At 38.7% G+C, this 24,623-nt stretch overlaps 1 protein-coding gene across 2 annotated transcripts; it reads right to left on the bottom strand.

Moving 5' to 3' along the window:
* Nucleotides 1-164: 164 nt before the first annotated feature.
* On the bottom strand, nucleotides 165-23,962 carry LOC130221307 (TBC1 domain family member 10A-like). Of its 2 annotated transcripts, XM_056453724.1 has the most exons (11): nucleotides 23,528-23,962; nucleotides 17,846-18,714; nucleotides 16,668-16,700; nucleotides 13,307-13,406; nucleotides 13,103-13,210; nucleotides 10,957-11,063; nucleotides 7,116-7,230; nucleotides 6,955-7,020; nucleotides 6,680-6,869; nucleotides 3,829-3,983; nucleotides 165-3,742 (listed from the first exon to the last, which is right to left on the bottom strand). In XM_056453724.1, the coding sequence occupies exons 2-11, from the start codon at nucleotides 18,688-18,690 to the stop codon at nucleotides 2,879-2,881; spliced, it is 2,583 nt and encodes an 860-aa protein (XP_056309699.1). In that variant the 5' UTR covers nucleotides 18,691-18,714; nucleotides 23,528-23,962; the 3' UTR covers nucleotides 165-2,878. The 2 variants fall into 2 exon arrangements, with proteins under 2 accessions (XP_056309699.1, XP_056309700.1); XM_056453725.1 differs by lacking the exon at nucleotides 16,668-16,700.
* Nucleotides 23,963-24,623: the final 661 nt, after the last annotated feature.

Genomic DNA, 24,623 nt, shown 5'->3' with positions numbered 1-24,623 from the left:
TAGGTATTTATTTTGTGGCCCTCAGATTCCCTAAGCAGGCCCTTACCTTGTTGGGTAATCCGCCCCTGGTTAAATGACAATTTTGATTATTGCTGCTTCAGTGTAGCACAATAATTCCATGGCACTTAAAATACTTCATTAACAGAAAAAACACACTCTTGATGGAGCTTTTAATATATTATGATTTATTATTCATCACAACTGTAATTATTAAATACACTGTGAACTTCCTCTTCTGCAGTTTTAGAACAACTGTCTATGAATTATTTTATTCTCAACTGTAAAATAGTTTCATGTAAACTTAAAAACAAGCATGAGACATACAAAGAACAGGATGAGAGTGCTAACCTAAACAAACAGTAAAATGCAAAACTTAAATTATTTAAAATTAATTTTACAGCAATCCTACAACATACATTGGGGCATATTTACCAATGCAGAAATTCGCAAGACAAGTCAAGCTATTTTACACCCTGTCCCAGCTGTCTCAGAGTATTAGTAAACCAACACTGGATGGCCTAGCATTAATTATTGGTGAGCACAGCGTCCAAACATTTTAAGTCCACCTGTTGTACTCTTGGTTGGCGATACAAACAAGATGGAAGGTGTTAGTGAAGATGGCCTGACAGGTACAAAATCAGGTTTATGCTAGTGCTTGGAACTTAAAACGATTCTTCAGGTTATTAAATCTAGATCATCTTGGTGATCTGGATCTAACCATTTACATCCCACTCCACTTTTCCTTTAACAGTTCCTGCGTTTCAGTCAACAGTGAAGGTAGTTTGAGCCCCCTGCTGGCCACAACATTAATGATAATCGTTGTGCGGAAAGTTAAAAACAAAGTTTGCATAGACATAATTTGCTTGCTTTCCTTTTGAACAGTGGTGCCTTTAGAGGAAGCAATGACCATTGAGGTCAGTTAGGGCACCACTGACAGGTCAGGAGGAAAACGGACTTCCTGCAGTTGAGACTGAATGATGCAACAAGTCCAGAAAACACAGGAGACACCATTACAATATTAACATTGAGTATTTGGCTACTGTATTGTAACCCAGACACTACTTCAGATCTATTCTGCCTTGACAGAAAACACTATATGCTGAAAGTCCTAATAGCATGGTCCAATCACCTGGTGAATGCATCATATAATTCATAATACTGAGGGGTCAGCGGATTACAGTTCAATCGGTGTTCACTTCAAACAAGGAGTAACACTGTTTGGGTGGAGGTTTTGTTAAGGACGATATTTGATAAACACAAAGTTATTTCTCTCACAACTCTTTGGGCTAATTTCCCCCTTCAACGGGACACAATAATCATAACACACTCGAAAAAATAAAATAAAATAAACAATAATCAGTATTAAACCACCATCTCCCACACCACAAATACTGCAGACAAGCGAGTGATTATAAAACGTCTAAATAAATAATAACTGCTTAGATTTGTTCTCCAGGATGTTGAGAGAAGAAAAGTGCAAAAATAATTTTCAGCGCTTTTTAAAATAACAGAAATATCAATCCTGGGATTAAATACAACACTCTCGTAAAACAAAGCTCACTGCCATTCCAGTCTACCAGGCCTCCTGTGTAGAAAAATAAAAAATCTAATCCAAAAACAAGACAGCTGTAATAGATATTATATGGTTCCATTCGATTAAATTACGTTTTTACAAGTCAAAACATTACAACCTGAAGCAAAGGGCTTCAGAGGTCAAAGGGTAATGCTACAATGCTGCACCAAAACCTTCCCATTGAACAAGGTGCAGACTTAAGGAGTCGTGTGAGCTGGATTAGAGAGTGCCTACATTAATGAACCGATCAGTGGTGAAAATCAACAGGCCTCAGTGCATAAATTTGATAAGATCCTAGTCTGAACTGACACCCATATCAACATTAAGATAATTAACATCAAACCACACAGATACCTGGAGTGATCTACACGCTCGGCACATATTTTTAAAACATTTACTGCGGTTTATGTAATGCCATTAGTTCGGAAAAGAAAAAAAGACTTCGGAGTGAATTTCTGGACAGGCTGATATCCATTTTATGGTTTTGGGGTCTCTGAGTGGAGATAGACAAGTTTATTTTGATCTTTTATTTCTTAGGTTAACTGGGATATTTCAACTTTTGAAACTGATAGCTAAAAGTGTCTGTTTCCACTGTTAAGAAGAACGTACCTTTCCCACGCTGTTCAACCACTCCCAAAAACATACAAATCCTCCAATAGAGTGAGATTGGAAGGACTGGAGAGGTGGCGAGACCCGTCTGCAGCATGAGAATGTGACACGATTCACTACACTGCCAAGGCACAGACATACAAGAACACACAAACACACTAACAATCAACAGTACGATGAATAAATAGGTCCTCCAGAACACTCACAGATTATTAAGTTATTACTAGTCACCGCCGCCAGTGTCATGCAGCAGAAATGTTTTATTCAGGTATTCTGGTTTCGAGAACCCTCTCGGGTGAATGATGGACAGCAGGTGATTGAGGGGGGCAGGACTGGCACAGATGGCGCTAGAGGTCTCTGTATACCATGGCACCCAGTACTCTAGAAAGAACTAATCATACAGCTGATCTCATCAAGCAGGCATCCACCTTCGAAAACCATTTAATAACCCCTTCCTGTTTCGGCACTGGGTGAAAGCACTGTGCAGATGAGACGATGAGGGACGCAGGGCAGATGCAGTGATCTAGTTATCTTTGTGAAATGAGTTCTTGAGATGAAATGGATGTTACAGGAGATTGTTCATTTTCCCTCTCTGTTTCTCTCTCTTGGCCTGAAGACATTTAGATTCCTTGTCCTCCTTTGTCTTGCATTCTCCTGTTCTTATTCTTCTTCTTCTTGCTGAAGGAATGGCAAGAATTAGGCCAAATCTTTCGCTGCTGCGGCTCCATTCTTCTCTTCAGTCTCTCCCCCTGCTCCACTTTTGTCCTTTTTCTTACCCCCCTTCTCTTTTTTCTTCTCCTTCTCTGCCTTTTCCTTCTCCTTCTTCAGCCTTTCCTTCTCGTTCTTCTCCTTCTCTTTCTTCTCCCGTGATTTCTGCTTCTCCTCCTCTTTCTCCCGCTTCTTGTCCTCCTTGGTTTTCTTCTTCTTTTTCCCGTCTTCCTCCACTGCCGTTTTTGTGATCTCTGGGCAGGGTGGTAATGGTGCGTTGTTTGCAGTGGGTGATGGGATTGTGGGGGTGATGTGCTCAGACACAACTTTAGGTGAGGGCTGGAGCATGTGCGCAGTGGACGCATGTGCGGTTGGAGCGGGTGGTGTGGTAGTAGATGATGTCGTAGCTAGCGGACTAGGCCCATGTGGAGCTGGGGGACGCACACTGGCTCCCGTGTTAGTGGCATGTGGCATTGGAGGTTTTGAGGCCACTGTGCTGGTGCCACCACCAAGGGGCTGCAGTGGGACGATATCCTGACCCAAACTGCCAGAGATGGAGCCCTTCTTATTCTGTGAATGAAATGGCGTCTTGGACTTTCTAAGTCCAGGAAGCGACAGGAGGCTTGAAGAAGCACGTAAAGGCCCAGGTGGAGGGACATGAGCGCCCAGGAATGACAGGCTCCCACCTGAGCTGATTGCAGCAGCCCGCTGTTTCTGCTCATAGATGGCCCTTGTGCCATGCAAACGACGAACAGGCTGGTGAGTCAACTCTCCACGAGATTCCCGCCATTTACGCACCTGAATACTGCACTCCCTCTCGATGAGGGCCTCAGTCACAGACAGAGAGATCACCTGAAAACAGAAGAGAGAGTATGAGAAAGGATATTGCGGATACTACCACTGCTTCTCATACAGTAAATGAGTGTTAGTGCACACACCTCTTGCACCAGTATGTCCTCCTTGATAGATTCGGGCGGGATGTTCCTCAGACGCTCCATGGTCTCGTACATGCCCTGCAGTTCCCGGAGCTTATCCACAGACCCCAGCATCTGCTTGAGGAGCACCAAACCCACCCTAAACACGATCTTCACTCCTGACAGACAACACAAATATATGCCTTTAAACTTTCTATTTGGCACATAATGCTAAAACAAATCCATCAAAAATATTAAGCAGTTTCCAACACTGATAATAATACAGTTTTCCTGAGAAAATGACAACTTGTAAATTCAGCTATGCCATCAGAGGAATACATGGAAATTTAGGATACGTTCAAATGTTCAACGCAAATTTCTAATCAGCCAATCACATGGGAGAAACTCAATGCATTTAGGCATGTAGACATGCTCAACACGATTTTCTGCAGTTCAAACTGAGCATCAGAATGGGGAAGAAAGGTGATTTAAGTGACTTTGAACGCGGCATGATTGTTGGTGCCATGGTCTGCTGGTCTGAGTATTTCAGAAACTGCTGATCTACTGGGATTTTCAACCATCTTTGGGGTTTACAGAGAATGGTACTAAAAACAGAAAATATCTAGTGAGCGGCAGTTCTTTGGGTGCAAATGCCTTGTTGTTGCAAGAGGTCAGAGGAGAATGGCCAGACTGGTTCAAGCTAATGGAAAGGCAACAGTAACTCAAATAACCACTCGTTACAACTGAGGTATGCAGAAAAGCATCTCAGAACACACAACACATCCAACCTTGAGGCGGATGGGCTACAGCAGCAAAAGCCACTCCTGTCAGCTGAGAACAGGAAACTGAGGCTACAATTCGCACAGGTTCACCAAAATTAGATAATAAAAGATTGAAAAAACGTTGCCTGATGAGTCTCGATTTCTGCTGCGACCATCCTGCATCCTTCATTGTATCAATAGTTCAGGCTGGTGCTGGTGGTGTAATGGTGTGGGGGATATTTTCTTGCCACTCTTTCGGCCCATTAGTAGCAATTGAGCATCATGTCAACACCACAGCCTACCAGATTATTGTTGCTGACCATGTCCATCCCTTTATGCCCACAGTGTACCCCTCTTCTGATAGACCCCTTCCAGCAGGATAATGCGTCATGTCATCGTGAATCATCTCAGACTGATTTCTTGAAATTGACAATGAGTTCAATGTACTCAAATGGCCTCCACAGTCACCAGATCTCAATCTAATAGAGCACCTTTGGGATGTGGTGGAACAAGAGATTTGCATCATGAATGTGCAGCCGACAAATCTACAGCAACAGCGTGATGCTATCATGTCAATATGGCCCAAAGTCTCTGAGGAATATGTCCAGTACCTTGTTGAATCTATGCCACGAAGGATTAACGCAGTGTTGAAGGCAAAAGGGCGTCCAACCTGGTACTAGTAAGGTGTACCTAATAAAGTGACCAGTGAGTGTATATATGATATAATAATAATAATAATAATTCCTTACATTTATATAGTGCTTTTCTGGGCACTCTACAGGCGCTTTACACATAGGGGGGAATCTCCTCATCCACCAGCAGTGTGCAGCATCCACCTGGATAACGTGACGGCAGCCATTTTGCGCCAGACCGCACACCACACACCAGCTGATTGGTGGAGAGGATACAGAGTGATGAAGCCAATTATGATATGGGGAGGGTTAGGAGGCCATGATGGGCAGATTTGGCCAGGATGCCGTGGTTAAACCCCTACTTTATTCGAAGGACTTCCTGGGATTCTTATTGACCACAGAGAGTCGGGACCTCGGTTTTAACGTCTCATCTGAGAGACGGCATACACTGAGCAGTATAGAGTCCCTGTCACTATACTGGGGCATTAGGACCCACACAGAATGCAGGTTGAGTGCCCCCTGCTGGCCTCACTAACACCACTTCCGGCAGCAACCTAGCTTTCCCATGTGGTCTCCCATCCAGGTACTGAGTGGGCACAACCCTGCTTAGCTTCAGTGGGCGACCATGTGAGAGTTGCAGAGAGCTACCTGCCGATATACATTATATAGATATATGTTATGGATATATATTCTTGTTTTTTCCAGTATATTTCATGAATAAACGCCACCTTGGTGAGAGGTGATGCTCAAACTTAAGAAAATTATAGCAATCCTTTGAGCAGTGAACTCATGTTGAGTACAGTAGAGGATAAAGTAATTCAGCTTATATTATATCTTTAACCTTTATTCAGATATAGTGATGTTATATTGATGTTTTTGATCATTTACTAATGTGCTTAGAGACAATAACAATTTTAAATATGCTTCATGTTTTAGTTGTTTCATTATGAATAATGCAAGTAATCATGTTTATTGAGAAATGAGCAGGAGAATTACAGCTAACCAAATACAAGTGAACTAATAAAATATTAATAAGTGAATGTAAATATATACTTTATTTACATGTGAGCTTTTTTAAAATCTTTTTTTGCACAATAAAATAAAACCCATGTTCTGTGCTAAGCATATATTTTCTGATAAAAATACTTGTCAATGGGAGCCAGCTACCAGAACTGTTTTCTAAATATCTTCTGTGTTACTTCAACAGCAGAAAAATAAACCTCAAAAATGGCTTTGATAAAGTAAAGATTAAGTAAACAGTGGCAGAACTTTCATTTTTGAGTGAACTATCCCTTTAATCATGTTTATTAATTTTTAATTACAATTCTTCATATTCATGATGTCATTAATCATGTTCCATTAAAAGTAAATGTTAAATGTTTCATCCAGAGATCACTAATAGTGACTGCTGCACATTTAGACACATTTTAATTTGAACTAACTTGACTCAAAAGCTGCTTCGTTCTCAAAAGTATGACTAACCTTCACAGAAGAACATGTCCCAGACCCGCAGAACACAAGACCAAGGCAGCGTGCGGGAGAAAATGCACATGAACCACTCCGTCATGTATAGTATAGGGTCAATCTTAAATTTCTTCAGGTGACGGTAGGCCATGGGACACACTCTCCTCAGAAGAGAGAAAAAAATCTCTCCATCCAGCTGAATCGCTTCCTGCGAGACAGAAGTGGAGAAAAAAAGTTAATAATAATAAGAATAACCACTACTCTGTGGTCACTTTGAGCTGCAGTTTACTTACCAAACCAGCACTGTAGTAGCCAGGCAAAAATTTCTCACAGATTTGCACAAGACACCAGAAGGCTTGCTAAAAAAAAATAAGGAAGAGGGTGACTGGTTCATATTTTGTGATATTTCTCTAGTCATAGATTTTTTCTTCTGCTGCTTGTTTAACTCTCTTACTTCAGCAGGCATGTGCATGAGCAGCACTGCAGCCACTGGAGCCTGAGCCTGACAGTAGCCCTCATCTGGCCGATAGACAGTGTAGGCCTTCAGTATACGGTACAGGTCTTGCTGCCTGAACACACAAAAAGAGAGGTATACAGATATGAGTAAAAAATAAGGATGGAAATGAAGATTGAAGTTTTGGACAATAGACACCATTGATTTTTACTTTATGTGGTAAGGAAAATTTAGGACTGAACTAGGGCTATGCAACATTGAAACAAAGTGACATAGCAATATTTTTGTCTGCAATATATATTGCGATATGAATGTAATTTCACAAGATGGCTATTTAAAAATAAATCATAATTTTACATTAATTGTGATGAATTTGCTGGAGATTGCATCTGAATAAAATATACAAAAATATACTAAATAAAATAAACAATATAAAGCACAGATGAAAACAAAGTAAACTGTGCTTTATGGTTTTTAGTGGAATCTAACAGTATCGAGGTACAGATATTCAATGTTTAAATCTAAAAAAAAACCTGTTTAGTCATATAGTTGCATAAATAAATATAAATAATCTTTGCTAACCTATAATGTCTTGTGCTTAAATGGTTTAAATTCAGTCACAGCCCTCAGAAACATATACGAATGTAAAGAAAAATCTTTCAAATAATTAGATTTAAGTTAAACTTGATAATGACTCTAAAACCAGGTGTTCTGAACTGTGGCTCAACACTGCAGATGCTGCGATGTGACTATTGCAGATTCACACATTGCGATATTGATGCTGAAATTATATATCATGCAGCCCCTGACCTGAATCTTCATTTGCCTCACAATCTGATTTGATCTTTTAATCCAAATAACTTTAAAATTACTCTGATACCGACAAAACAGTCATCTACTGGTTCTTTAATAACAAAGATAGAGCAAGATATAAGACAGAAGAAGGTCTATTATGATAAAGACGTAGCAAAGTTAGATTTATTCACCCTACTTCTTATGTTCACTTAAGACATAACTGAATGTTTACATTACTATAGCTCATTCATTCATGTTCTTTTCAGCTTAGTCCCTTTATTAATCTGGGGTCGCCACAGCGGAATGAACCGCCACTATAGCTATCATGATATACACCAGGGGTGGGCAAACTCAGTCCTGGAGGGCCGGTGTCCTGCACAGTTTAGCTTCAACTCTAATCAAACACACCTGCTTATGGATTTCTAGATCTTGAAGACACTGATTAGCTTGTTCAGGTGTGTTTGATTAGTGTTGGAGCTAAACTGTGCAGGACACCGGCCCTCCAGGACCGAGTTTGCCCACCCCTGATATACACTGTGAACATCAGCTACGCTAATTATTTTCTTTATTCTCCATTTCCACCTGGGGATACTCTTCCCGAGGTCCTCAGACTATGCAGAGTCACTGATTCGATCCAAGACCAACGACGAGATGATCCCAAGGTTTCCATATCCTGGACCAGGCCGAATCCTGAACAGCTACTGTGATGGTCATGGAAGAGTGGAGAACATGAGACTGATTCCTGTGACGCTCCAGAGACAGACGAGTCTTCGCTGAGGCCAGCTTCCAGCCTCCGCCACTGAGACTGCAGCTCTGCACAAGACGTTTGGCCAGCGGAGAAATTAAAATGGTCGTGCCCAACTGAGTCTGGTTTCTCTCAAGGTTTTTTTTCTTCACTTCCGCCATTAGTGAAGTTTTTTTTCCCTCTCCGCTGTCGCCACTGGCTTGCATGGTTCGGGATCTGTAGAGCTGCGCATCGTTGGATTTGCCCTTCAATATTTGGACTCTCAGTGGTGATTTCAAACCACACTGAACTGAACTTAAACACTACAAACTGAACTACACTGTTCCTATTTACTGTGACCTTTTATGTGAAGCTGCTTTGACACAATCTACATTGTACAAGCGCTATACAAATAAAGGTGAATTGAATTGAATTGAATGATATAATTTGATTGTATCTGACAGTTCAAGCACAAGAACTTAATTCAGGATTGCAAGCTGTCTGAGAGTGGCGCCCGTCTCTCCACACAATTCAGATTTATAGCGAGTAACAACGCTTTATCATGGCTTACTGCACTTGCTAACTCTTTTTAACATCAAGCATGATCTATTTTTTTATTAAATTTCTTAAAAAAAAAATGACAGTAATTTTTTTGTCATTTCCTTTCACAGAGCATACACAAAACAGATGCATATGTACTTAAGAAAAGTATTTGTCTAATTTCATCATTTTTTAAAGACTGTTATACAATAATTGTACTTTCTTTACAATAAACAGAACATTACAGTTTTTCTCAGTCACTTTGGTGCATTTCTCTCAACACTATTTACATTTGCACAACAGTTAATTTATTTCTTAAAACAATTAGTCATTTGTGCACATCATAGTAGCAGTTTCTCAGTCTTTCCAACAAATTGTAAATGCTTTTGGACATGCATCAATTGCTTTCATAAAACTCTCTGCTGTTTATAACATTAGCGTTTACTTATGTCATGTCAGTCAAAATCAACTAAACTTATGAACGCTGAATAGTCATTCCATATAAAACTAATAGTCCTCATCTCATCACTTGAGTCAAATGTTGAACTAGTTGTCAAAATCTGTCAAGCTAATTTTATAAAATTGTAAAAAAAAAAAAAATTCCTGAAAATGTCTTGTAAATTGAACAATTTCATGAATGATTTACAGGCCTGTTTATGTTGTAGGTTCAGTTCCAAAATGTACTGCAACATTGTTTACAGTTGTGCACAGCTCTACCCAAAAGAAGTTTATGTTTGTTGTAAATAAGGGTGTATTTATTCTCAGATACCTCACTAAATGCAGTGATGTCTAACTTTACTGTAGTTTTCAAATGGCTGTGCAAATAGTAAATATTGCTGTCTTGAGCATTTTTAGGACGTGTCACCAAAATCTGACCTTATTGCATTGGAAAAAAATGTACAGAGTAAACTGTCATAACGAAAACATGACATTTGACTATCTTGTTCACAAACAGTGGTGTCCATCATCCATCAACCATCCACTTTCATCTTGATAACACTGACACTTTCATTGACATGAATACTTGCTTTTGAGGAATGAGCTATCCATTTTGAGAAAGTGACATGCTTTTGCAGGTTATCAACTAGGTTTTGTAGTTTGAAATAGTTGTTTTAAGAAATGCATTAACTGTTGTGCTAATGTAAATAGTGTTGTGAGAAATGCACCAAAGCCACTGAGAAAAACTGTAACATGGATGATGTTAAATGACATTTAAAAAAAACAGATTATTTTGTTTTAAATAGATAACTATTCACAGCAGTAGCATGATAAGCAGAGAAACAAATCTTTTTCAGAGCAAAAATGGGATGAAATCTTCTTTAAGACTAATTAATGTATAGTTTTAATATATATACGGACAGACAGACAGACAGACAGACAGACAGACAGACAGACAGACAGACAGTCAGACAGACAGACAGACAGACAGACAGACAGACAGACAGACAGACAGACAGACAGACAGACAGACAGACAGACAGTCAGACAGACAGACAGTCAGACAGACAGACAGACTTTAAAGTGTACTGTTAATTTACGATTTATAAATATTTTGTATGCTGGAAATATTCCACCTAATTTAACAGATGAAACAACACCCTGAGCAGAGGAGGAAAGTGAGAAAGCGTGGGGGAAGAACAAAACTGAGAGGATCAGTGCTGGTATCAATAAACAAAAGCTAACAGACTAAAAACAGAAAGGAGGAAAAAAATAGATTTTGTAATGATCTAAATAAAAGCCCTACATTAACCTTCCCTTGATAAATCATTCCTTTGTACTTACCCATGTCCTCCGCGAGCAGCAAACATCTCATGAAATGGGAACTGCCTGTGCAAGTCTTTCTCTATGATGTCCAACCACTTGGGATCCCCCTGCTCCTGCTCCAACTCCTGACACACACACACACACACACAAAGAAACTTTAACAGATGTCTACGATAACAAAAAGAATCATGTGTCAAGCAGTTAAAGTAAGATTTAAGACTGTTCATAAGAACAGTGTGCTCCAATTTGCCACCAGGAAGATATTTTCTTAGTAATGACAGACTTCCTGTAAGAAGTGAACTGACACAAAATATGCAATATGAATAGCAGTTGTAATAAAAGACTTAATACAATAAAATCTTCACATATAATCGGTTCTTGCCTTTTAAATGTTTTTGACAGTCAGAAGGTGTAATAAATCAATCACCCTAAATTTAACAACAGACAGAAGCTGATTTAGGGTCAGCTTTAAGACCAAAAGATTCCAAAAGATTGTAGATATAACATGAAGGCTCACTTGTATTAAAATGCCTACATCTACATTAATGCGGATAGATTTGAAAATGACCCATTTATCAATGCTCCATGTCTACACTTTTGTTTTCAATTCTTTCCGTCATCGACGCTAAAATGACTGAAAATGCTTCCGCTGACGTAAGACACTTTTACCTGCGTTCTATCCAACTGGCATTTATTTACTTTCCGTCTCTATGAAATATTGCGGAAACTGTTGCAACTGTAGTCTGGTTTTGCAGTAAACAATTGCTCCCAGTAAACATTCCATGTCCTTTGAAGGTAATATGGAGCACGTACAAACTGACATTAATCTATCATAAAGCTGTCAAAATGGACAGCATACAAAATATCTTTACAAGGTTTTCTACAATGTTAGCTGAATTGGTCACATGACTGCGTTGGCTGAAAAGTGGCATCGTTTTCGAATGCCTACAGTTTTGCAGTCTACACTGCAAGATATAAACAACACTTTCAAATTGATCCATTTTGACAGAGTTTCCAAAAATATGTTTCTTTACTTAAAAACGCTCTCATTGTGGACGGACAGGCAAACCCATAAGAAAAATATGTGTTTATAAACGAAAATGTATTAAAGTGGACATATGAATGGGAGCCCATGAATGGGAGAAACAACAATGGACAATATGGCAGAATATACCCTAACCCATGTGTCTCAAACTGGATTCCTGGAGGGCCGCAGCTCTGCAGTTTTGCTCCAACCCTAATCAAACACAGCTGATCCAACTAATCAAGGTGTTCAAAACTACTAGTGACTAATAAGCAGGAGGTGTAAGTTGGAGGTGGTTGGAGCTAAGAGCTGTGGCCCTCCACGAATTGAGTTTGAGACCACTGCCCTAAAAATCTGCACTGCAGTGTAAACTGAACCAAAACTAACTAACATGCTTTTACAGTCCACTTCTAGTGCCTATTTGAAAAATGTCATTCAAATAGGAGTTTGTCAAGGATTTGGAGATTTCACTAATACCTCCATTCGAATAGTTAAGAGTTTGTACATTTAAAATAGCTGCCATGAGAAGTTCCAAATACGGCCTCTTAGCAGGTTCCTTAAAGGAGACTTTCTCCAAAGACTATAGATATACAAAGTCGGCTCACTAACATTAGTATGAATGGGGATTCATTACTATGATTGGCCACCAGAATAAAGGAAGTCCCACCTTCCGGTTGAAATACCCAATCGTTTATAAACGTATCAATCGTACTGAAATAGCAAGTAGCTGGAGCAAACAGGAAATTACACGCTTTAATATATTTAGAACTTAAGCAACAACGTAATGTTTTTTTTTATTTAATGCCATGTGAGCAACCAAGGCTATTGTCATGGCAAGAAAATTTCAATAATAAATGTACAATTAAATCAACAAACAAATGGATGCATCAATTAAATACAATTTTTAGCACTAATGCATGATAAAAATTCTAAAATAACTTCAGCAACAACAGTAATGGGACAGGTCACTTCAGATTTTGTTGCTGATTTGAAATCTGTAATTTAATTGTGAGTTCAGCAGGCAGTTTTCAAGATTTCAGGGTTTCTCCATTCAGTTAGGACTTTTAGAATTAGCTCTTCTGCGAATTTGGGCCGCAGAGTGAACTGACTTTCCTTGAAAGGAGCTTTGCTTTCTCATACCTCAAACTTCCCGGGATTGGACTCGAGGAGCTCCTGGCTGTTGGAGAGCAGCTGCCAGGCTTTAGATCTGAGCGATGAGGGGATTCCTTTCCTGCAGCGCATTTTTACCTGCATCAGAAACAACACATAACTCACCACTGTATCAACAATAATAAGCAAAGTATTTTGGAGTGCATTCTGTAAGCTTTTAAGTGAGAAACAGACCTTTTGAAAGCGTCGGGATACCCATTTGTCCCAGTTTCTGAACATGTCGAGCCATTTCATCTCTCTCTGTCTGGCCACAGCTACAGCAAGCTCCGCCTCACTACAACGCAGAGGTCACAAGTACATAAACCACACAAAACTTTAACTTTATTTTGATGGTCCATTTGAGTATTAGTAGACTGTCTGCTTTATATCAGTTGTTACTGCTGCTTCAACAGAAATTTTACTGAATATAAGAAACTTTGCAAGTACATGTCAACTTACACTTACCCTAAGCCCAACTTAACAGTCTACTTATAATCTAATGAGAATTAGTTGGCATGTAGATGCAATGTAACTTAAATTCAACAAACGGACCATCAAAATAAAGTGTGACAAGCTCCCACCTCTGAGCGAAGGACAATCCTTAGACAAAAGAGTTTATAATTGAGCTTACATGTAGCTCAAGCAGTAAAGCATGGCACTAACAATGGCAAGGTAGATGGTTGGCAAGAAATGTCAAAATGTGCACCTTCAATTGGATATATATCATATGGATTTGATATAGATGCATCACTGCCAATGTATGTATACAATAAATCTCTCAAAATGAATGAAGTGTTGTTGCTAAAGTAATAATGACTTATTAAAAAAAGAAAAACTGTATTCACAAAGCGAATAACACACAAAAGCAGACACTCTAGTGTGAGCTCTGAACATGAATCTTACCTTATTTGCTTGTATAATCTGAAAATTGCAGTGACTTTTATTGCAAGGTGATTTACATAATGCAGTTCATCTAAAACAAGCGAAACACACAAAAAGCTTGCACACATTTAAACGGCTGTTGAATGAGAGAGTATTTGATTATATTTACATAACAATATTTCAATAGCACATTTTCCACATGTCTCTAGTTTAAGTTTGACATCAAATAAGCTAGTTCAGCCTTGACGTTTACGCAAAAAACAATTGCTCATGGAGAACACCACTGTATGCTCTGCTTGTTTTATAATTGTGTTCAATTAATTTTTTTGTTTTGAATACCGTTGAAATGAAATGACTTGCTGTATACTGAGGGGAACAAATTTGATTATAATGCTAGTAAACATTGTTTTATTCAGGGCCTATCAGTATATATCAGTAGCCTATTTTACATTATTTACAAAATGTGACTTTCAGCTTATCTGTATTTTCCTATTTCTCTAAAAAAAAATGATTTTGACCGAATTATTTTCTAGAAAACATGGTTTTAAAATAATAATAATAATTCCTATATAGCGCTTTTCTAGACACTCAAATCGCTTTAGACATTTGCCTACATCCACCACCAGTGTGCAGCATCCACTTGGATGACGTGATGGCAGCCAGATTGCGCCAGACCACACACCAGCTGATTGGTGGAGAGAAGACAGAGTGAAGAAGCGGTTAGGAGGCCATGATGGACAGAGGCCAGTGGGCAAATTTGGCCAGGATGCCGGGGTTAAACCCCTACTCTTTTTCAAAGGACATACTGAGATTTTTAACGACCACAGAGAGTCAGGACCTCAGTTTAATGTCTCATCCTTAAGACGGCGCTCATTAAGCAGTATAGAGTCCCCTTCACTATACTGGGGCATTAGGACCCACACAGACCGCAGGTTGAGCGCCGCCTGCTGGCCTCACTAACACCACTTCCAACAGCATCCTAGCTTTCCAATATGGTCTCCCATTCAGATACTGACTGGGTGCAGCCTTGCTTAGCTTCAGTGGGCGACCATGTGAGAGTTGCAGAGAGCTAGCTGCCGACAAAACTACAAGGTGTGGATTTTTTTTGTACAAAAAACAGAAAATGAAAAACAGGGTTTTTTTTTTTCTTCACTTTCGCCAATTAGTGAAGGTTTTTTCCCTCTCCGCTGTCGCCACTGGCTTGCATGGTTCGGGATCTGTTGAGCTGCGCATCGTTGGATTTGCTCTTCAGTGTTTGGACTCTCAGTAGTGATTTTTAAACCACACTGAACTGAGCTAAACTGAACTGAACTTAAACACTGAAACTGAACTACACTGTTCCAATTTACTATGACCTTTTATGTGAAGCTGCTTTGACACAATCTACATTGTAAAAGCGCTATACAAATAAAGGTGAATTGAATTGAATTGAAATGACCAGGCAAAGAATGCTTAGTCACGCTAAGCACTTGCTAGCAGCAAAAGGCCAATATTTACACTTTCTGACTCATTTCTATATTAAACTTAAAATATATAAAATCAAAACAAAAATAGCTGTGATCTAAATCTGACTGGCAGCACGCTGACCATATGAGAAAACCTAATTTAAGGTTCTCTCACGCTGACAATTTTTAAATAGCTGGACATGTGGTGGTTAATGCATTAATGCCGAACAAGAATAAAAAAAGGAAATGTTCAAATGCAAAGGACAGAGCGATTGCCCATTTTAGCACAATTAGTCAGTACTAGAGGCACAGCAGAGACAATCGAGGGAAGAGAGAGACTAAAAGTGAGACAGTCAGTGCTCTCTGACTCAGATGAGACCTCTCAGCACAATCTGAGTCACTCACAACAAACACATGAAGGACACAGAAAAAGAGCGAGCAACACTGACACAGGAAAGCAGCCCCAACTGTTCAGCCCGCTCTCAAGTCGTAGGTGTGAATTATTCATTTCCTAGCAGCACACATCACACATCAGGGGCCTGGTAATTAACCCATCATTCACTTTCGTTTTAAATCAACCTGCTCTGATTTATCAAACCAACATTTGAGTCATAGAGATGAATGTGAATATAGATTTTTTTTTAATGTTCTGTTTCAATATTATGTTTACTCCTGACAATTTCAATATAAATGTTGATTCATTTGTTCCTGAATATCTTAAAGAAACACTACTTTAAAAATAATCAATTCCTGCTACTCCAAATGTTTTGCCCTATATTAAAAATTACAATTTAACAGTATTAACACATCTTTGTAAACCACTTAAAATCAAACACATGAGAATGCATTAATTTCATTTGAGCTTTGAAGATGAATTTTGCAATAACATGAGGGTGAGTAATTAAATAATCATCAGAATAATCATTTTTGGGTGAACTAACTCTTAAATGATTAAAACTTGACTGAAACCAAATAGATATGTTTCCAGGGTCCCCCTGAAATCTTTTAATGAACCCGCTAGTTATCAGGTTATCAACTCGTACAGAAGAAGTCTTTTTTGAATAAACTGATCATGATTTGAATAAATATAAAACGAACACAACAGATCACAAAGCGAAGAGAGATTCAGGATAAATCTCTATGACATAAGCCGGTAGACCGTCAGCGAATCAATCAGGAAGCAGGCAGAGAGCGTTCAGATAGAGCTGCGCAGGAGAGATTTTTTTTACCTAATTAGATTTGGTCCCAATCCCGCACAATGTCTGTGTAAAAATGCACATATACACATGACCTTGTTGATTGTAACTATATCAAGATTCAGAGAATTAACAATCTGATAATGCTGGCAAAATACAACACAACATCACAAATGGTTAATAGCTGCACCGTTCTGTTTCTCCAAGCACAATATTGGAGAGTTTGTATTAAACTCGTTTGTGCTCAATGCATGAATCTCAAAACTACTCATATTAATCACATCCATGCTTAATTGACCTATAGCCCTGTCGACAATTTAATCATCGATTAATACATACTCATGACCATTGAGCTACTTGAAAATGAATATTGAAAAATTATCAAATAAAAAATGTAATGGTTACTTTATGTCTAGGCCAGGGATGGGCAAACTCGATCCTGGAGGGCCGGTGTCCCTGCATAGTTTTGCTCCAACCCTAATCAAAAACACCTGCTTGTAGCTTTCTAGTGATCTTAAAGACACTAATTAGGGTGTTCAGGTGTGTTTGATTAGTGTTGGAGCAAAACTCTGCAGGGACACCGGCCCTCGAGGATCAAGTTTGCCCATGCCTGGTCTAGGCCATACAACCACCCTTGGTTTGCATCCTCTTCTAATTATTCAATCCCTTTTATCGAGTCTTTTTTACTTGCGTAACTAATACAGAGTCCAAACTGCATGATTTTAGCCGACAGGTTTTGAGAAAATAACTGTCCAAAGACATGCGGTAAAGGTGAATTGGGTAGGCTAAATTGTCCGTAGTGTTCGAGTGTGAACGAGTGTGTATGGGTGTTTCCCACTGATGGGTTGCAGCTGGAAGGGCATCCACTGCGTAAAACATATGCTGGACAAGTTGGCGGTTCATTCCGCTGTGAATTTGTTAATAATACAGTTAGTAAAGTAATATTTTCTGCCTTTTAGTAGATATATTATATGTGAGACTAAAAGGTAATATTTTTAAATTTAATATATTAATTTCTGTTACGATGCTCCCAAAAATCATTCCACATAAATCCGCAGATTTTTACAAAATTCCGCGCAGAAATAGCAAAAAAAAATGTCTGCAGCTTCTGTCTGGCCCTACTTATAAAGAAACCACGAAAAGAAGATGTAAGAAAATAGCTTTGTGTCTTCAATTCACACACACACTCAGACACACACACACACACTCACTTGCTCTCGCTGTACTGCGCTCCTCCCAGGAAGCCGTATTTATCAGTTTTCCTCACTGGACCGTTGATCTCAGAGTCTGAGCCAATGGAGCTGCCATCCTCGCCGAGCCCCGACAGAGACTCCAGCGTGCCCGACATGAGGCTAGCAGACTCCAGGTAGCTGAGCGTGTCTGGGGCCGGTCGTCTGTAAGCAGAGGGGAGCCCCAATGACCCAGCAGACTCCTGCACCAGTACTGCAGGAGGCTCGGCTCTGGAGGGTGTGCAGGGGAGTTCAGGGGTCATTATGGTGGTGCTGGGAGTGTTTGGTTCGGGCTCAGGGACTGCTTGTGCTTCTGTTTGCCTGGAGTCTTGCGAAGAGGGAGCCGGGTTGGAGTTGAGAACAGGAGGAGGTGTAGATTGAGGAGGAATGTGTATGGGGGGAGTGGGACTGGAAGTCTGGCTGACTTGAACATTGGGATAGAGATTAGGACTGGGATTAAGTTCAGGCGATGGCGGCATCTGTTGCTCCTGCTCTAAACTCTGTGCTTCAGCGGGCTGCTCAACTAAATCATTTTTCCCATTAGTTTCTCCTTCTGTAGCAGCAAGTACCTCTGCTGGTGGACCAGCAGCACTCTTAGTTTCCACTGAAGAGGAGGTGGTACTGTTGTGGCCAGGTGTGCTCTCCCAAGATGAAGAATTTCTTCCACTTGTCTGTAATGTAGGGTTTCCCATCACAGCTCGATCACCGTAGAGAGAGGATTTCGGGATGGGAGTTTCTGAGGGGAGAGGCTGTGGGCTGGAGGGAGCAGGCACTGGTTGTTCACCCATACCAGGAGGGGAGGGAGTGATGGTGGTGATTTCAGCCATAGCTTTTGCTCCTCAGTGATACGGCTGATCAAAAGAAGGAAAAAACAGAACAATAATGAGCCTGACATTAAACTTTCCTTTTAATTAAAATGAATGGGGGAAAATATATTGAAGTGTATGCATGTAGTGGGAGACATTGCATTAATCTAAATCCTAAAAGGCAAGAAAGAAAATCTATTTTATGTCACTTTTATTAGGAAAACGATACTAAAAATGGTTAACAAAATGTACTTGCATTAGAGGTCTACTGAGCAACAGTCTACACATTTCTTATTTGCTAACAGAAACTGTGACAAGTTTAAATATGCAATTTTAATTTAGCAAAAAATCCCATATGATCCCTTGGGCTACCTTTATATGTCGTTTTAGGAAACACTATCAAAGTTCCAAATAACAGTTTTGACTTTTAATATACATTTTAACTAAGTAATAATGCATCCTTCCAATTGCATTTCTTACTGTAAAACAATGTCAAAATAAACTGAATGCATCTTTGCTGAATATGTCAAATAAGTATTAATACATTTTGTTTAAGTAATAACTAAATATTCCTTTTTAAAAATAGATTTAAAAAACATACTAGCTCTAAACTTTTCAATACGCCACTGTTTCATAGGTAAGATGTTTTCTATACATATTTTATGCATATATACATAAAAAAACAACATGCATATATTTAAATAATTTGTCTAACCCTGAACTGATTTTTACAAACTATATATATATATCTTATCATATGCATTCATCATATTTCATTTGTAAATGTGAACTAGGGCTGCAAAATATATCTGTTTAGCATTGATATCGCAATGTGTATGTCTGCAATAGTCACATCGAAGGATATGCAATGTTAAGTTGGGATTATAGCTGATCAATACTTGAGAATACATGAGATTTGTGAAGTCATTGAAAAGTATAACCATAACACTGAATCTTTGTCATTTGCATGTGTTATAAAGGCTTTTCAAGATCGTTAAAAGCATTCAGGTACAATAACGCACAACATTTGTGACTTTAATGAAGAAAACATTTACAGAATTATTACAATGATTATTTTATTATTCAATTTCTGTAGATGAATAACGCTTCACTCTCTGGAAAACCATTATGCACTGTTTCTTTTACTTGTTTACTTGCTCTATTGTAATTATTCTTGCTTGAATTTTATTTTATTTTTTTTCATGATTCACACCCTTACAAAATCAATCAATTCAATCTAAATGAATGTTTTTTTCCCACCCAATCAGAGGTACTCAAGCTTTCTGGTGAAACTGTATTTATGTCGCAATATGTAATCGCAGAAAAACAAAATATCACAATGTCAGATTTTTCCAATATCATGCAGCCCTAATGTGAACTCAAAAGGTATGGTGACAGTTAAGGGTCTAAACTGTTCAATTTGACAACCAAACGATGAGTGATGCTTTCTTACGATTCTCTTTTCAGTCTAGGCAACATGATGACATACAAAATAACTTATGCTTGGTTTTAACAAACGTTACAAACATTTACCCTTTGTACAAAAAAAAATATTAATTACTATACAGCTATTTTAATGACAAGATTCAAAATTCTCTCTTCAAATTAGCAATTGCAATAAGTAAAAGTTAGTAACATCTGGCATGATGCACTGCCTATAAACATATCCTAAAGGGTAGGATACATTCAGACTAGAGGACCTTTGTACTGCTTGGTTAACACAAGGTTGAACTTGTTTGACAAAGCCATAAATTAGATGCAATCAAATTTCAATTACTTGTCTTAAGTGCAAGGCAACACTAGCCAATGCAGGTCCAGTTTAGGTAGAGAGTAAAGGAACAAGGTATCACTATTTCCTCTTATACTAAAATCTGACTCTTCTTCTTCCGCATGATCTATATATAAATGTGTCCGAGTACACATGCTGGCAGGACATAAAAAGGAAGTGGTTCCTTCACAAAAGCATTGTGGTGGCTAAATATCTGACACGCCTGTGAAGGCCAAATGCTATCCAAGCAGAATGCTTACTAGGTTTTGACACAGCCCATGTGCTGTCAAACTGGGATGTCTTTAAACTGATGAAACGCTAGCAATATATTAAAATGTAAGGGTGGGTAATAAAGCATTAATTAATGCATCTTCAAAGAAACAAAAGAAGAAAAATTCATAAAAGTTCTGAAACACAAGTGTGAGTAAATGAAGAGGACATTTTAATTTTGGGGTGAGCTGTCGCTTTAAATCATGGGTTTCAAACTCAATTTCGGGGGGCCGCAGCTCTGGACAGTTTTGCTCCAACCCTAATAACACACACCTGATTTAGTAGTGTCTAGTAGTCTTGTACACCTTGATTAGTTGTATCACCTGTGTTTGATTTGCGGCCCTCAAGGAATTGAATTTGAGACCCATGATTAAAATTATAGTACATAAATTAGGGCTGGGTGATATGGAAAAAAATGCAATCTCAATAATTATTTTCCATATTGAACGATGACAATCTATATTTTGATATCAGTTGTTAATGCTTCCAGATTTAAAAGAGTACCACAACAATGACTGAAGCCACAAAAATTTGAGGGTCTATTAAATAGCATAACATATATTTTCGGCCAATAAATTTTCAGTAAAATTCAGTACATCTCTATTATCAACACACTTCTCAATTCCCACTGTTGCATTTTTCTGCTGTTTGATTGGCTCTTAGATCATTATAGAGTAAAAAAGTTCAGCGCTTACCATAGTTATTGTCATAAATTTTATCACGATGCGACATAATATCATTTATCGGCCCGGCCCTACTATAAAGTATTCACTTATGGATACAGTGATGGTATAATTCATTTGGTAAATATAAATAGAAATAACTAAATAGAAATAACTTGTATTATATTTATATTATATAAATGATATTATATTTAAACCTAAATATAAAGAACTATTTATGTAAAACATCACAACAAATAAAACAATACAACAAAACCATACTAAAACTCATTAACATCTCTTGGTTCGAAATAAATCATCACAAGATTTTAACAAAATGCCATTTATCAACTTTTACGTGATCAAATTTGTGATGATAAAAATCTCTTATGTGTATAAATGAGCCTATTCTGTACTTCTAAAATACCCAACCTCAGTATTGTGACATATTTCCCTGTTTGTACACAATATATCCACTGTTTTCTTCAGTGTTTTAGTTAAATATGTACAAGTAGTGTGTTCAAATATTAAACTAAATTTTAAAAGTCAGTTTATGCCTTTATTTAACAAAAAAAACCTTCATGCAATTAAGGGTGTGGCTTTCAGACTCAGACGACTAGCAAAACTCTTTAAGGATGAATGAGTACAAAGTGTGCAAGTGCACAGTGTGAATAGAGGGCGTTGTTTTATTTCAGCACTCCTCCTCAACATCTCTTACTCACAGAAATCTATTGGTTGGGTTGAGTTGAGCTAACTTTCTGGGACCTGTAAGTAGATTCTTTTTGCAACAAAGTTTGGCAGATAAATCACACATAAACACATATAAAAGTATCTTATAAAATATTACAATTTATTCAGAGCGATAATAGATGATTGGATAAAGCTATTATTCCTGTAACGTTTTGTCCTACTAAAAAGCATCTGAAACCTTCGACCCAAAGGGAGCAGGATAAACTCCTCAGACAGAGGATGAGAGCTACAGCTACTAATATTCTGGGCAATCCGTAAAAGCTGCCTACCATACAGTGATTCAATACTCAGATGTGATTCACCAATCAACCTGCTGGATCATCTAATAACCTGGCTCAGTCTATTCCTGTTTTTAAAGGACAGACTTCAAAACCATGCCACCAGAGCGAAGGATAGATTAGACTCAATAAAAGCAGCTGAATAATTAAAGCCAAGACGTCTTCAAAGTGTGAATGCCATTCCAGAGTGATTTCATGAGGTCTTTAAAGTAATATATTACTCATTCCGACAAGAAAAAGCTCTACATAATTACTTTATAGCCAGTTCAATCAGTCAGTGAACTGCTGACTCGCAAATGTTTGAACCAATTAAAATCTCAAATCATTCTAGCTGATTTTGTGAATCGGTTTAACGAATCAGTTAAAAGATCCGACTCAAGTGAACAATACGTCCAGGAATCGGACAATGCCAGTTTGTGGGACTCCACCCATACACATAAACTGTGCTCGTTCCCGGTGAGGGGACCAAGACTTTTATCCTATAATATCCGTAGTGTGGACATGAAAGAGATGTAAACAAACGACACATGCGAACAGCCAATGTTAGGTTTTAAAAAGGCATGTGTGAAAACGTGAGAGCTGTCAACTGTTGTGATCGACCACATGTGAAATAATTGGGCATTACACTGCTGAATACCGGGAACAATTTATTTATAACAGTACAAGACAACTATACAAATTAGATCACTCTTTTAAACACAAGGTTGAAGTCAAAAAAACAACCTAGCAAGGTCAAAAAGTGAGCAGACACCACCTGAGGCTTCTTAACCCACAGGAGACGCTGGATTTGTGACTGCCAAGTTTAACCTAAAGCTGTTAATCGTGCTGTCCGATCTGTCATGCAACAGCCCCTTAACAACACAAATGTGACTTTATTATACTGAGGATTAGCATTCAGTCCATGGCCCATAAGGTGATTAGAAAACGGGGATGCTTGTAACTGTGATGTCCTCTTTTGGCAGGTGAAACTGGCCTGCTAACACGCTAGCTCATGCCTACAGCACCCAGTGCGGCCGATGAGCTCAACTTCCCGGTTTACGGCGGAAGAAAATTGTGTTGTTTAGTGTGTTCGTCGGTTTCATCGCTTTTGACAAGTCTGCGAGAAGATAACAGAGAGTGTGCAGACTCACCGCAGGCTGAGGGATCTGTCCGTCCAAGCCGGGGGGGCTCCTGTCCGCTCCGGTTATCGTGACCCCCCCGCCGCCACCGATGAACGGATGTAAGAAGCGAGGGAGGCAGGCCGCTGGTAAGCCTCTGGGACGATGAAGAAGTTGGAATGATAAACCTAAAAGTGCGGTTAGGGGTCTGTGTGTGGCGGGTGGTGTGTTGCTGAGCTAACGCCGTTAGCTAAACACTGCCGCTCCGCACTGGCTTCCCTCTCATCCGCGCGCAAACAGATCCGTTTCACTGTTGGCATTGAGTACACTTTTGCAGTGCGTTTGAAAAGGTCAAGGAACCTCCATGAAATATGAATTGGGCCGCATCACTGGAAGAGATAAACACGGCCCTACATCTCGCCGTGTCCGCATTTCCTACAACCAACTGAGTGACAGCGACGTGCGCGCCCCCGACTCAACACGCAGTACGTCAGTGTCGACCGACGTAATGACGTACAGTCTATCCAGCCATGGCTTTTGTATGGAGTTTTAAATTTTGCCTAAAATATAGATTTGCAATTATTTTACCATATTAATTACTCATAATTACATGATTTAATTCGGATTTTTATACAAATATACAGTAAGCATTCCAACATTCTTTGAAATGAATAGACTGTCACATACTTATGAAAGCTCAAAGAATGCTGTTGTTATTATTAACAACATGCTTTGTATGGAACCAGATGAGTCTCAAAAATAATACATTTGCAGAAATAAATCTTATACATGCACAGCACAATTCACATGTACAAAATCCAATTCGTAAATTAAAAAAACTGTTCAAAAATACACAAATACGATTCGTAAATTCAAACCACAATTTGTGAATTGAATTCACAATAAAAATCATAAATTTTTTTGCAAATGAATTGGCGTGTGCATGTATGAATTGTGTTTTTAATTTACAAATTGGAGTTGTGTATTTACAAACTGAGATTTTCAATTTACGAGTTAAATTTTGTAAATGTTAATAGTAAATTTAATATTTTTGAGACTGATCTGGTGCCATAGCTTTGCAGATCTTGGAGAGCACTGAATATGTATTTAACAAATAATTGTGTAAAAT

The sequence above is a fragment of the Danio aesculapii genome, chromosome 3 (genome assembly GCF_903798145.1).
Source record: "Danio aesculapii chromosome 3, fDanAes4.1, whole genome shotgun sequence".
In the NCBI taxonomy this organism is placed as follows: Eukaryota; Metazoa; Chordata; class Actinopteri; order Cypriniformes; family Danionidae; genus Danio; species Danio aesculapii.
The sequence above is the reverse complement of the archived record's forward strand: the minus strand, read 5'-3'. Positions and strand labels throughout refer to the sequence as shown.